Genomic DNA, 15,781 nt, shown 5'->3' with positions numbered 1-15,781 from the left:
TTTCACAACTCGAAACAAACTAGCAAATTGAATTCTAAAAAAAACATGTATATATAAATTAAAAAAATGGGGGGGGGGGGGTGAGGGGGTAATAACAACTACGAGATTCATTAAAAGATTATTTTCTTTTATTTTTATGGGTTTCTTATGTTTCCAGAAAGGTATTCTTGACTTTTTATCCTAAGTCAACTTCTCTAAGTCCATCTTATAACCTAATAACATCATTGTACATACACCAATTCTCAAAATCCCTAATTCTCATTCTTTCAAAGATCAAGAACTCTATGAAAGGGAATTCTCCAATTTCACAAGATCTAAAGGCTTGAAGTTTAAGATTCTCTTTAAGAATCCTAAGATTTTCAACTCCACACTACATCTCCAAGAAAATCATATATATAAGGATTTCTCAAGTTCAAGCTATAAGGTTCTAAAGCATCAAAGTGAGTTCTTACTTCTAAGTCTTATCTTCTCAGGTATGTAAGGCTTCAACGATAGTATCGCTTCACTCTCATGCCTAAAGTATTTTGATTCTTAAGACTAAAGCAAGGTTTTTTTTTATGAAAGCTATGGTTCTTACGAAATTATGATCTTTCTTCAATAAGCTATATTTTCATTGTTTCACCTTGGTTTTGAAATTTTATGGTACTGACTTAGCATGATTTTTATGGTCATTCAAATTATTATGACTTTCAAACATGAATATAAGCATGATATGAAGTACAACCTAAAAACAATTTATATTAAGATATGACTTTTGAGCTTAGCCTCATATTTGATTCAAGACGATAAGTGGTTTTCATACCTATTAGCATTATATGAATATATGTTATTTTGGAAGGACTATATTAGTACCGAGATAATGGAGATTGAGAAAATTCAAGTTTTATAACTATGTGCCAATGTAGGATTATGTTTCACTGCTTTATCGGTTAACCTTCTAACCTTGAGAGGCTCAGATTAGTGAATCCACTTAGATATGGTATGGTATTATACTCTGAAAAGGTATAGGGAAGCCCTCCCAACTTAGTTAGTTATTGGACATCATGCTCACATGGTGTATCCCGATTATAAGAAATTCCCCAGTTTATGCATCTTTTACGATATGCCCTTAACTTCATTTGAGGTATATTGAGTATGCTAATTTACGTTATGATTATGAAAGATACCTATTTAGATTCATTTTTATGTATATGTTTTTAAAAGAAGATCTTAAAACTAATATTTATGCATGGATTACAATTGTTTCTTTTCAGTGTCTTTATTACGATTATGACTCTACTTTTTAGAAACCTTATTCCATTGTTTCCTTCTTCTGTTACTTTATATGAGTATGGTGGTACCCTTACATACTTATTGAAAATGCAATAGGGGTGAATTGATTCTTTTTAATTTTCTTTAGTCGACTAATCGGTAACTAACTCAACTAAGAACAATATAAGAAAGACAAGCAATAAATTAAAGACAATAAGTAAATGACACCATCTGTTTTATACTGGTTGAGATTCAATGTGGTCTTACTCCAGTCTCATCGGGTTGCAAGGGTGTTCTTTTCTAGCTTATACGTGATTTTGTGACACTACATAAGTAGATCCTAAATATACATTCAATTCTTTTCTTGTTATCTCTTTTCACTTTTTGATACAAAACCTCACCAATCTAGTATTATCTCCTCTCTTTTTTATTACACAACAATTCACACAGAATAACAATATTTGCTAAGAGTAGAACATAGATTGTCAGAAAGTTCAATTGTTTTGTATATCTTCTTCCTTCGATCTTCGGTCCTTATATAGGCATTTGGTGGAATGTTGAAATGAAGAGAGCAACCCAAGAGATTTGATCCTTGGAAAGGAAGGTGAATCCTTGTTTCCAAGAATAAGGCAAGGTCTCAATCAACCTTGATATCCTCCAACCGTTTGAGAATCTTTCTTGATCTTGAATGTGCTTGATTCTAGACAACTATTAAAGGAGTTATTCATCCTTCCTTGTATACAATAATTAAGGAGTTGTTCGTCCTTAATTATCTTCTTTAAAACCTTTGTAAATAAGGCTAATATTAATCACTTGATATCTTCCTTGCTTAAGGGTCTTCTAATATCTTTTATTTAGTCTTGAATTTGTTCTTTTCTTTTATGTATTTCTGCCCAACTTCTCTTCTTAGATTGATGCATATCATTGATCAAAATTGTTGCATACTTTTCTCTGCGCTGTATCCTTTTATAATTTAGATTTCGGTGCTCGTACTCAAACTTGTGGCTAGTAAGGTTGCAACATTTCCCTTTAGCAGTTGGTGATCCCTCCTCATTTGGGGACTCCATTAATTTAGGTGAATACACTTTCCTTCATGTTATCTTTGGTTTTGAGGTAGTTGAGGTCATGCCCCGACAGACTTATGTTTTCAATTAAGCTAATAGAGGTTTATTTCAAATAGTAGATATGTAGTTTCATAATTTTTTTAAATTTTATTATTCAGTCATGCATATCAACCTTCGCTTAGTTCTTTATGTTATACTTTAATATGTATGCCAAGGGTTAGCCTAGAGCAATCGTGGTTTCATGTACCGTATTCGGGTTGTATACTCGGATCGTGACAATTATAGTGGGATGTCAAAACATCTGCAACTTAATTACGCGTCATCTTTTATTATTATTTTCACTTTTGAAGGGAGAAAATAAATCAGGATTACTCCAAAAACCCTCCAAAAGCAATCGAAACAAGGGGGCAACGGAGAAATGGATAATTTTTGCACAAGAGAATTGTAATTCTATGGATTTTGAAATGTTTGTTCATCAAAGGTTGCTTATACGGAGTCAAAATATGGGCAAGGTTCATCAACAGTTGTTTGGCGCCAGGTACGGTAGTTTTTTTTTTTTTTTACAATTGAGTAGTTAGTCCTGTTTTTATCACATTATATCTTGTAAATATACAAAGATTGCATGCATAGGCCTTTGGACATGGAGTGTGGATGGTTACATATTGTTTTTATGTGTTTTTAGGGTGAAGATGAAGTAATGACTAGGGGGAGGTTCTCTAGTAATTGATTTTTCTTGAGATATATTGTTAGGCGATGGCTATATTTTTTGATTTATGTATGGATGCATTTCTATTGGTTGTAGTATCATTTCAACAATGCATGGTAGGATATATATGAAACAACATCAGGTAGGTAATTTCATGCAATGAACTTGTGATTGTGACTTGTGGTTTTTAAGTGGCCTTGTTCATTGTGCTATGTTATTATGCATGATTATCTGTATTTGTTGGTTGACTCGGGTACCACGCTTAGTATAGAATATCCTCACGATTGGCTCGGATACCACACATGGCATATACTAACGGTTGGCTTTTGTACCACGCTTGGTACAAATATATCCATAAATGATTGGCTTGAATATCACATTGGTACACTAATTAAGGATAGCTCGAGCACGCCGGTACACTAACAATTTGCTTTGGATTTTTCGAGAGGACCAACTATGTGTTCACGGTTCCATGAGTGGACCTGATGTAATTGTTGCATGCTGGATCCCTAAGTGGTCTGAATTACTTGAAAATGTAGTTGATCTCAGATTTGATTGTATGTGATCATATGGGACAGTAACCATGTTCCGATAAGTCATGGTAAGGTTTGGGAGTTAGGGATATGTATCACTTGTGATGGGGGAGGTAAGTTAATTGTTCAATCGCATCTAAATACTTCGGATTTTTCTGCATAATTGTCTTAATTTTTGGGTTGAGTTTATGGGGACTCAATTTTCTAGTTGTCTAATATTAATAATAATCAACTTGATTTTGTGATGGGTTCTGGATTAAGTGATAAGGATGAGTTAGTCTAAGGCACTAATTTCATTTATTAATCTAAAAAGGTCCAGATAGTTGGCATGGATATATAAAGGTCATTCCTAACTAGTGGCCTCAACTGGTTCAACAATTTGAACAATACAGACCCATAATAAAATCGTAGGTGGTGATTTGGGAAAAACCTGAAATAGGATGGTTAAAATGTAAGACGGTGGGGCTTGTAGAAGAAATCCTGGTGAGAGCTCTGCAGCTTTCTATATTAGAGATGCTAATGGTAATCTAGTATATGTTGAAGTTAAAAGACTTGGGATCACAAATAGCATCAAGGAAGGAGCAATAGCCATTCAAGTTTTATGTAGTGTTACTGGCAATGATTGAAGCTAATTTCGTCTTACTCTTTAGTATGGAAAGAACAACAGTACCTCTGACTATCATGTTGTAGCTAATTTGTCATATAAAAGTCATCTAATTTTAAATTTATTGTATAAACATTATGTTTTTCTATTTTTGCATCACATAAAAGTTAGGAGTATTACACAAAAAGTAGTTGATTTAATTTTTAAAAATTGTTTACTAAATTTACTATACAATTAGTATATTATTAATAAAAAATTGTCAATTTAATGATAGAGAGTTAAAATTATTATAAAGAATCAAACTAACGAAAGCAATTGCAATAATATTGTATACTCCCAACAAGTTTTGTGTTATGAAGCAAAATATCAAGGGAATCGGAGATTTCTAAAATTATTTTGGATATAATTAACTTATTTTGGAGCGTTCATAATTTCTCTATAAAATATAAAATAGTGAGATTTACTTTTTAGTCAACTTGAAATTTTTTATGACTTTTAAGTGACAAAAATATAAAAGATTGACTTTTGTGTGATTAATTTAAAGTTGAATGACTTTTAAAATTATTTTTTTTGTGTGCTTCATTTTAGAATTGGATGATTTGTATATAATAAAAATAAATAAATTTTATGTTATAAGTTCAAAATCAAATAATTATTGATAAACTTTATCCAAAATTAGTTTTAAAGGTAATGAAAAAAGAAAGACGAGAGAAAAGATGAAAAAAAAAGAGGAACATCCCTCCCCTTTCCGGATACATTCCTATCCTCTCTTGGATACATCCATCCCATTAAATAATGAATCATTTAAAAATTATCGAACGATCAAGGAATGTAATTGAGAGGAATAAAAAATTCAGAATTTTTGTAATTGAATGAACTACTAGAATAGGATGTAATTAGCTCCCACATAAATATATGAAATTTCTGTACTTTATGCAACCAAAAAAAAAGAGTGGATTAGAAAGAATTAAGAAAGGTGAAGTAAAATTATGGTGGGTTCCATATTGTAATGCCAATTAATTAATTTCATTCACACAATTACTAGTAATTCTAATTCATTAAACATAAAAGTTTTCGTTCACACTTATGTTTAGAGTTTAGAAAATAGTATAAAGATTTGACTTCTTAAAGGGAAGTGTAGTTCTTTTTCTGATAATTGTGGCCATTTAGCACCTCTCATAACTCATATGGATATTATGTATTTTCTACGTGTGTGGTCGACCAAATTTTTGTGGCCATTTAGCAACTCTTGTAAGGATATTACGAGTATGTATTTTCTATATGTCGGGTCATAGTTGGGCTAAAATTTTTGTTGCCGAATAGCAACTCTCAATTAATCCGTACTCCTTTTGCCTATCATAGTTTCCTGGAAAATAAGAAAAAATGAGAATGAAGAACTTTTATCGGCAGCAATATATAGAGGCAAAATGGTTTGGTGGACCCTTGTAATTGTACCCGTTTGTATTGTGAACCATTCTACTTACCTATTTGTCATCTGAACCCCCGAACTCATTTAAACTCAACTTGTTGAACCCTTTCAACTCATCGTGACTCTCAATCGCGCTGATGTCACATTCCATGTCAGATAAAATTTGCCACATCATTTTTTATTTTTATAATAATTTCTTTTTGGACAAAAAATCATAAAGTTTTGATTCAAATTAAAATTTTAATTTAGGCTTTCCACTAGAAGGGATTTTCTTCAGTTTGCAGCTCCATAATCGAAAATGGTGAAGGGACGCCAAGGAGAGCGTGTGAGACTCTATACCAGAGGAAAAGTTCTCAGATACAAGAGGTCGATCGAATCAGCATCCAAACACTTCATTGGTTCAGATCGAGGGAATGAACACTAAGGAGGAAGTAGATTGGTACTTGGGGAAATGTATGGCTTATGTATACAAGGCGAAAACAAAGAAGAATAACTCACATTATCGTTGTATTTGGGGAAAAGTTTGTAGGCCTCGTGGAAACAATGGTGTTGTTAGATCTAAGTTCAAGTCCAATTTGCCACCAAAGTCCATGGGAGCTAAGGTTAGAGTTTTCATGTACCTTAGCAACATATAAGCAAGGTACCAAGTCGATGCATATGCTTGGACAAAAATGGAGATGGATGAAAAAATTAGGTCAATGGGTGAAGAAGAAGGGTTTTTTTTTTCTTTTTTAAGTTTATTATTTTACTCTTTTAATTTAAATATTTTTAAAATTTAAATATGATGTTCACTTGCCTTAATAGGCGTGTGCTCTCACTCTCTTGCCAACTCAACCATATTAATGTCGCATAAGCATAGTCAATGGTCTGAGGGGTTTGATATATTGTATTTTATTTAGTGTAAGGGTTCAGTTGGTAAAGTGTTAAGTAAAAGGTCCATAATACAAACTGATACAAGTACAGGAGTCTACTAGACCATTTTGCCATATATAGAAAATATCTTATTGAATATGTGAGTTACTTTTATTGGAAGGGCCAAATTGTGCGGACTCTTCACTTCTAATGTCGCATCCATGTCGAATTCTCTAAAAACACAAATTCAACACTCATTCTTGAAATTTTTGAAGAGTTCAAGTAAAACAGAAAAAACTACATATTTTATATAGATAATTTAAGTGATACTCAAAGTAAATAAATAGAATAGTCTAAATAGTTTGAGTCAATGCAAACAAAGAAAATTGGGAATTTGGAAAAATCAATACCAATATTTAAATAACATTGGGAATGGAAAGAAACTGGAGAAAATTATAAAGTAAGGATAGGTGCATTAATAAATTCTAACAAAAACTATCTCCCACATTAGAAGATGGAGGAATCTCAAAATGCCAAAGCCTTCCTACACCTTTGACCAAATATTTCCTACACAAGAAAAGTTCAGCATAAATCTTCTCTACTTTCCGTTCCACATCATGTAAAAACACATGTGTAACGCCTTTTCCTTTCCTATTTCTCGCCATAACTGCTGCCGAATAAATAGCTGCCATTCTACCTGGTGCTTCTGCAAAATAGCCTCTTGGTGCATCTATCATAATCAGATCCCATTCTTTATTGTAAACTTCATCCGATAACATATCTAATGCTAATTTACAGCCATGATTGCCACGTATAAATGATTTCTTCGCTGAACAATCTGGCTCTTTATGAAAATGTTCAACTAACTCATCTGCCTCCGATAACATCGTCCGATATTTCACGGTCTCCGCGTGAAGAAACGGGGCGTCTTTTAGTATAGTCTCGACCCATTTCGGATCTTCCTCTAGAAACAATGTGTTTCCACGGGAATTAAATGAGGCCCACATTTGTGAATCATGGCCTAAACCAAATACAAGGAAATTACAAGGAGTACGATTTTTCAGAACGTCAAAAGATATCCGGATTTCGTTGATATTTTGTTGAGGTATCACTCGCGATGTAGCATAGTGTAAAATTGCATCCAACAAAAGTTGTTGTGGATTATCAACGAGAAATTTCTCCTGAGCTTTATTGTTGTTGCAACCGATCAAATTGTTTGATGTTTTGAGAAACAGAGAAATGAAAAGTGCACCTCCTAATAAACCTACTAATGATATAACAAGGCACCATGATCTCTCTGGCTTAAAATGGCTATGATTTTGTTTTTGCATATTTTTGAAGGGATGAAAAATTGATATGTGATTTTGGAGTATGAAAATTGTTAATCTCTAAGGAGAAAAAAAAGGCTTTTATAAGAGTAATTTTATGAGAATAGTGACTTGCACGTTATCGACGTGAATAGTCATGGATTATATAGATATATCCTATAATTATTGGCACCCATTATTTTAATATCCAACTATGCATATGCATTATTTCTAGGTACAACCCAAATTATATATTAGGCGTAGTTTATGGGCAATTAATGAAGGCATGGATTTCAACTTATTCTCATCTTAGTTATTGAATGGAAATTAATGACGGTCAATGTTTTAATTTATTCATATTTACGTTACTAATTGTATTTATTTTTTAAATCTGAATTTTCATTATTTAAATTTCAACTATTAAATGTTTTTATAAGTTTTATAATCAGTCAAAGCAAATTAGTTTTTGAGAAATAGTCATGTATATTTAATATAAATGACTATTTCTCAAAAACTAATTTGCTTTGACTGATTATAAAAATTATAAAGACATTTATATTAAATGTCTCTTTCTCAAAAACTATTTTGCATTGACTGATATTAAAATTATAAAGATATATATATATATATATATATGACATTTAATATAAATGACTATTTCCTTTGTCCACTTTTAATTGTCATGTTGTGCTTTTCAAAAGTCAATTTGACTGAATTTCAAAGTTAAATTAGATTACGTGAATTTGATATTTTTGTAAAAAAGAATAGATATTCAAAAACTATACGAAAAGTGCTATAAATTCCAATTTTTGCATATCAATATGATGAAAAAATACATTGTAAAATGTTAGTCAAATTTATTATCGTTTGACTCTAAATAGGAAACTATGACAATTAAAAGTGGACGGAGATAGTATTTTTCAAAAACTAATTTGCATTGACTGATTATAAAAGGCCAAAATGGTCTAATGGATCCCTGTACTTGCAGGAGGTTGTATTATGGACACTTCTACTTAACTTTTTACCAACTAAGCCCTTAAACTCAGTAAAAAGAAGATTATTAAACTCTTCTTACCATGTGTGTAGTTTACTCGCCCTTAAATAGATGACATGCCATATAAATTACAGTAAAACATCACTAAATTAATATATGTGAGACCATGAAGTATTATTATTTTGTAGAGGTATTATTTAATCGATAAACTAGTATTTATTAATTTAAAGAGTTTTTGAGATTCAATGAAGGTTAATTTTGATTAAATCAAAATCATTGTATCTTACTAATTTATGTATCGTATTTATTGAATTAACATAGAAAATAATTTCATTATATATAAAGAGTACAATGAATACACCAATGTTGATGATGAAGTTGAAGATGATACAATACCTTTGAAACTAGTTACGCGTAAAGAAGCACTTATCGCATTTCAAACTCTTCACAGTTTTATAGTGCAGTTCAAAAAGCAACACCAGAGCTCTTGGGTATAATAAGAAAAGTCAGAGATGAGTTTCAACTAGATTTAAAATTTAACAGAGAACAAAACACAATTGAATGATATTTCACTAAATTGTCTTAGGTATATTTGTCTTTAGAATTATTAATTTATAATATTAATGAGACCATATATTTATATAGGGGTCTTTTAAAAATATAGTATCTTGTTATTTTATTGAAGTGGATAATCCATTAGCCCAAGTCGGGATCGGAGAAAAATATTATCTTAGAAAAATTATTAATTTATAGAGTACTAATTTAATGAAATTTTATTGTAATAACATGTCATAATTATATTCATTAACTATTTTTTAAAAAGTTATTAACTAAATATATTAGTAAGGTAAAATAATAATCTTTTAACTCCACACAACCACCCACTATTTTTCTTTCCTCCTTCTCCAATATTCACAAAATCAGCAGTAGCGAATTCCTTCGCCGCCTCCGTTTTGACGAAAAATAGACCAGCGTCACTTCTTTCTCTAACTCCACTGAGAATCAGTGGACTTCGATAAGCAACACCATGAAACCAATGCCGCTATCCCCCTTCACTGATAATAGTTATGATGTCAAGGAGGTGCCTATGTCAAAGTCTAGTAAAGAAGATGACAATTGGGTGTGGGAGAAAGGAAAAAGGGGTTGGGCAGGGATAGGGATAGTTGCAAAAGTAGGTGGAAGTGGCGGAAGAAGAAGGGTTTTGAAAATTTATTATTTTATTATTTTATTCGTTTATAATTTTAATATTTTTAAAATTTAAATATGGTATCACTTGCCTTGAAATATGTGTAGTTAGAGGTGTCAAAAGAATATGAAAAATCGACCGAACCGATCGAACCTAACCGAACCGAACCGATTTATGCTATTTTCCCAATAAAATAGTGGACTTTATTTAAGTGTATAACTGTCCCAACAATTGGGATGGTCTTTATAATTTATGTAAAAAACTAAAAAATTCCCGAACCAAACCGAACCGAATAACCTTACATGTATGTAAATATATTTTGTATATTAACAATACGTTAAATTTAATATATAAATATATTTTATAACATTTTTCAAATATAAATATAACTTAGGACCTAAGCCTCCGGTGACTAAATGACTTTGGGTCTTTGCTCTTTAATTTAGCCTTTACTTAATTAGGTTTGAAATTAAAAAAATATTGTAATATCTACTCTATCAAACGATACAACAAAATCTATTCAAACACTCCTATTAAATATTTAAGATCAAACAATACGGCAACAAGATTTTACATTCTTGTCTTTTTGGTGTAGAATTCAAGTGCTTCTTCAAGAACATATTTGTGAAAGAAATATATTAATAGTAATATATTTTGAGGTGATATTTTAGGGGAAAAGGACGAATTTACCCCCGAACTTTGATAAATGGTACGTCTATGCCCTTCGTTATACTTTGGGTCCATCTCAGCCCCTGCCGTCCAATTATCGGTACACACATGCCCCTCTCACTAACGGCCCCCTCATCCTGTACACGTGTTTTAATCCTAATCAACTATCCGTTTGACCATTATTTTTAACCCATAAACTAACAACCCGCCCCATAAACCCATACCCACCCGATTCCCTCTAAAATATCCTAAATCAATTAAATGATCCAAATCTTCCGGATCTCTCGTTCCTCTCACAATAGAGTTGAAAAATCTCACGGCGGTGATGATGTTGATGCTGATGCTATTGATGATGAGAAGTACTTTGATAGTACTGATGAGAATCTTTCTCAACCGGAGGAAGAAGCTGAAGCAGCGTCGTGGATCCTTCCGACGCCGAAAGAAGGGAATGATCAGATTTATTACTTGTTTAATGATATGAATTTGTATTTAGATATAGATCTAATGTCATGTGAGCAAAAACCGCATATTCTTCATCATCAACAGCATCAACACGGCCATTATAGCTCCGACGGAGTTGTGCCGGTGCAGAACAACAACGAAACAAGTACTCATTTACCAGGTCCAGTCGTTGATGGATTCCCTACCTACGAAATCGATTTCGCTGGATCTAAACCTTACATGTACAATTTCACCTCTCAATCCATTAGCCAAAGTGTATGCATCTGTATCTTCTCTCGTCTATTTCCTTCTTCCTCTTCCTTCACGTGAATCGATCTCATTTTTCTTTTGTTTAACTAACAGGTTTCAAACACTTTTGTGATGAACTCATCTGCCGGTGCCGACGCCGACACTGTACCGAATGCAGTTTCCGCTTCAGACACAGAAGCATGGGTAATGAGGTATAGAGAGAAGAGGAAGAATATAAAGTTCGAGAAGACGATTCGATATTCTTCTAGAGAAGCTTATGCTGAGACTCGACCCAGAATCTAAGGGAGATTCGCTAAACGTACTGAAATTGAAATCGATTCACTCATCGCCGCCGATGCATCATAGGGCGTCGTTCCATCGTTTTAGTTTCTATATCTATTTATTATCCCTTAGTTTTAAAAAAAAAATCGAAGAAAAAATCAAATTTTATTTTTCTTTTTTCTTCTTCATATTGTTGTTATTAGTGAGGAGGATCGTAACTATGTGTTTATATATCTAATTTTGTTTTCCATTTTGTGTAATTCAGTAACTGTTTTTGTTGTAAGTTTAGCTCAAAACACTATTTAAAAAAAATAGAAATTTGTAATGGATAAATTTTGTATTAAAATTGTATTTAATTTTGTTTAACAATGCATTATAGATAGGAACGAGAGACCCGAAAGATTTGGGTCTTTTAATTGACTTAAGATATTTTAGAGGGAATCGGGTGGGTATGGGTTTATGGGGCGGGTTGTTAGTTTATGGGTTAAAAACAATGGTCAAACGAGTAGTTGATTAGGATTAAGACACGTGTACATGATGAGGGGACCGTTAGTGAGAGGGGCATGTGTGTACCGATAATTGGACGGCAGGGGCTGAGATGGACCCAAAGTATAACGGAGGGCATAGACGTACCATTTATCAAAGTTCGGGGGTAAATTCGTCCTTTTTCCCGATATTTTAAAAGTAAAAGAAATAAAAAATTAACCGAACTGTACCGATACCGAAGAGAAACCGATATTGATTGGAATGGTTTTAATAAGTCTAAATTTTGGTTATATATATTATAAAAATACCCAAAAATTTGGGATGGTATAATTTTTTAAAATAACCAATTGAACCGTACCATTGACACCCCTATGTGTAGTCACACACTCTCGCATACTCATCCAACTTAATGTCATATAAGCTTGGTCAATGGTCAGAAGGGTTTTGATATATTGTGTTTTATTGAGTTTAAAGGAGTCACGACCCAGACCGTTGTGATTGGCACACACACTAACCCTCCGGTGGGAGAACCATTACTACAATCCAACTAAGCAACTACATCAAAATATTACGCATTTAAAGATACGGAAGCAAGTTTAAATGACAATACAAATGGAGTCCCCATAAACTCCAAGGGTTCAACTAAAACAACGCAACATAACTAATGCAGAAATTCAACCCCTAGAACCTAAAAGTCATTGTACCAAAACTCTGATTAACTAACAAGTCTAAGAAAAGGGATGCATCCCCGAAAACTAAACAAAACACCCTAAATAAATAGTTTGAGTCCGAAAAGAGTGGACTTAAACAAGAGAGATTCATGGCAGCCTGAAAGAATTGGCTCACCATTGAATTCGGTCACGCTCAATAGTCACCTAACTAAGGTCTGTCAGTAGCTGCCTGAAGATGCCCTGTACTCAACAAAGAATGAGCAAGTGCAGTATCAGTACACAACCACAGTGTACTGGTAGGATCACGCGGCTATTCCAGTAAGCACAACATATATAAGCAGTTACAACTAGGGGTGTACAAGCCAAACCATAAAGTCAAACCGAACCGACGAATCAAATCAAACCGGAAAAAAAATTGATTTGTGGTTTGGTTTGGTTGGTTTGGCGGTTGAAAAAAAACCCGACCATCTTGGTTTGGTTTGGTATTAAAAGAAAAAAAGTCAAATCGAACCCAAACCAAACCGACATAATATATATTTAGAGAGAGAGAGAGAATTTTATTTTATTTATAGATAAAAAAATATTATTTATAATCTACTTTGTTTATATTTTTAGTTAGTTTATAGTTTAATGTTTATATATTTTATTTCACACTTGGGCTTGTAAAATTTTGTAAATATTATATATATATATATATATATATATATATATATATATATATATATAATTTTATTTATAGATAAAAAATATTATTTACAATCTACTTTGTTAATATATTTTTAGTTAGTTTATAGTTTCCAATGTTTATATATTTTATTTCAAATTTGGGCTTGTAAAAATCGTAAATATTTCATTTTGTATTAAGATCCGAAGGTACAATTATATTGTTATAGTTTTTGAAATTCGAAGTTAACAATTTACTTTGTAAATTTTTTGTTTTGTATTCAGTTTGCCTCTAGCCTTTAATCTTATTAATTTAACATAATGAACGTTGATATTTAAAAAAAAATAATTGTACTCATGTGAATTTTACCGTCTTTTCAAAAATTTCTATTCATTTAAGATTTTTTAAGTTTAGCTTTTCACACAGGTAAGTGAAAAAATATTTGATCTCTTTTGCAAATACCGTATAGTTGTAAAAAACTGAAAAACTGAAACCAAAAAAACTAACTTTATGTGGTTTGATTTGGTTTTTAGATTTAATAAACCGACATAACTGGTTTAAGTATTTTTTTAATGAAAAACCAAATCAAACTGACTTATGTACACCCCTAGTTACAACATAGTAAACATGACATGTACAGAATAGATATACACATTGGTTAAGGAGCAATGTACAATTCCACATTCTCAATACAAGCAGATATAACAATTCAATGATCCTCTCATGGAAACCATACCCAAACTTTTAGTGTGCTGGAATGTGACACCAATCTAATTAGTTTGTCGGAACGTGACACCTGATCCAATATATGTGCCAAAACGTGGCACCCGAACCAATATATGTGCCGAAATGTAGCACCCGATCCAATATATGCGCTGAAATGTGGCACCCGATCCCAGTTAGTGTGTTGGAACGTGACACCCGGTCCATTCATCCTACCACAATCACAATCACAATGTACATTCTCAAAATCATACAATCAAGTGTTGATTCATGGCATACAATTTTTCATTCATACTAATTTACTTTAGGTTTGATCAATAGTGCTACATTCACATACACACATGCATTACAATGAAGCAAATACCCACATACATCACACAAACATGAAATCAAACCATCACCTACCTCGAAACTAAGCTTGAATCCCTCTAAGGCACTTGAATATTCCCTTTTCGGATTTTTTCCGCTTGTTCTAGGTCTACAAACAATTAATATACGCAAAGATCAACAATCAAAAGTCTAATTACCAGGGTTATAACAAAACCAATAACCCAAGACCAAACCCATGATCCTAAGGTGCAACTAGGGCTTTTTCCCACCATCAATTTTAGTCTAAAAACTCTCCCCAACAATAATTAACCAAGAATCTAAGTTCTACGGATCGAAAAATGGATTAGGGGAGTAAAATCCTTACCTTTAAAACCAAAAGTAGTGAAAAACAGTCAAGAAATTGCTTGGGGTCGTCTGCTAGCTCTCAAGAACGAAACTTGCAGAAAATAACATTTTTGGGGTTTAATTCTGACTTAAGTCACGATTGGCCCATCGTAGGGGGACCCAACCCACCACATCGACCCCGCCCTAGAGGCTTACACGGAGACAGAACCTCAAAATTTAAGTTTCAAACCACCATTTCACAACACACCTTAAATCAGGACGTTTAAAAACTACATGCTCACGCTAAGATCAGTTTCGGAAGTTCTACTTGCCCGAATTTGATTCCATAAAGTCGTACGGGTTCCTTAACGTCTTAGCTATCTATTCATGTAACCAAATTCATTATTGAATCCTTCATTCATCACCAGCTTTCCTTAGACTCTCGTGACTCCGATTCCGTCCAAATCTGGACTAGGCTAGGTAATTTCAAGTTACTACAAAAACTTTTCTGACCCAAAATCTTTCCCCATTGGCTTTTCTATAACGATGGGAATAAGTCGTTACAATAGATTCCAATTTATCCATCACTTGTCCCTAAGTGACAACTAGGAAAAATGGGCTAAAGTAAGGTTAGAGTAGTACCGTAATCGTTGAATAACTGGGGATACTTGTCTCGTATGTCCTTCTCCGTTTCCCAAGTAGATTCCTCAACTGGACGATGCTTTCATTGAACTTTCACAGACTTAATCTCTTTGGTCCTCAACTTCCGGACATCACGATCAAGAATTGCAACCGGTTCCCCCTCCTACTGAAGGTCCTTGTCTAACCACACTTGGTCCCACTTTATGATGTAATCTTCGTCCCCATGATACTTCTTCAACATGGACACATGAAATACGAGATGAACTCCATATAAGCTAGGGGGTAAGGCCAATCTATAAGCCACTGACCCTACACAGTTAAGAATCTCAAAGGGACGAATATATCGAGGACTAAAATTGCCCTTCTTCCTGAAT

General features: G+C 33.0%; 1 protein-coding gene and 2 pseudogenes across 1 annotated transcript; 2 read left to right on the top strand and 1 right to left on the bottom strand.

Annotated features, from left to right (window-relative positions):
- Positions 1-5,885: 5,885 nt before the first annotated feature.
- Positions 5,886-6,247, top strand: LOC125868070 (60S ribosomal protein L35a-3-like; annotated as a pseudogene).
- Positions 6,248-6,907: 660 nt separating this feature from the next.
- On the bottom strand, positions 6,908-7,868 carry LOC125868068 (probable methyltransferase At1g27930). Its single transcript, XM_049548671.1, has one exon. It carries the CDS (start codon positions 7,768-7,770, stop codon positions 6,925-6,927), a length of 846 nt encoding a protein of 281 aa, XP_049404628.1. The 5' UTR covers positions 7,771-7,868; the 3' UTR covers positions 6,908-6,924.
- Positions 7,869-10,856: 2,988 nt separating this feature from the next.
- Positions 10,857-11,672, top strand: LOC125868712 (zinc finger protein CONSTANS-LIKE 4-like; annotated as a pseudogene).
- Positions 11,673-15,781: the final 4,109 nt, after the last annotated feature.

The sequence above is a fragment of the Solanum stenotomum genome, chromosome 6 (assembly GCF_019186545.1).
Source record: "Solanum stenotomum isolate F172 chromosome 6, ASM1918654v1, whole genome shotgun sequence".
Lineage (NCBI taxonomy): Eukaryota > Viridiplantae > Streptophyta > Magnoliopsida > Solanales > Solanaceae > Solanum > Solanum stenotomum.
This window is presented reverse-complemented; position numbering and strand designations above follow the sequence as displayed.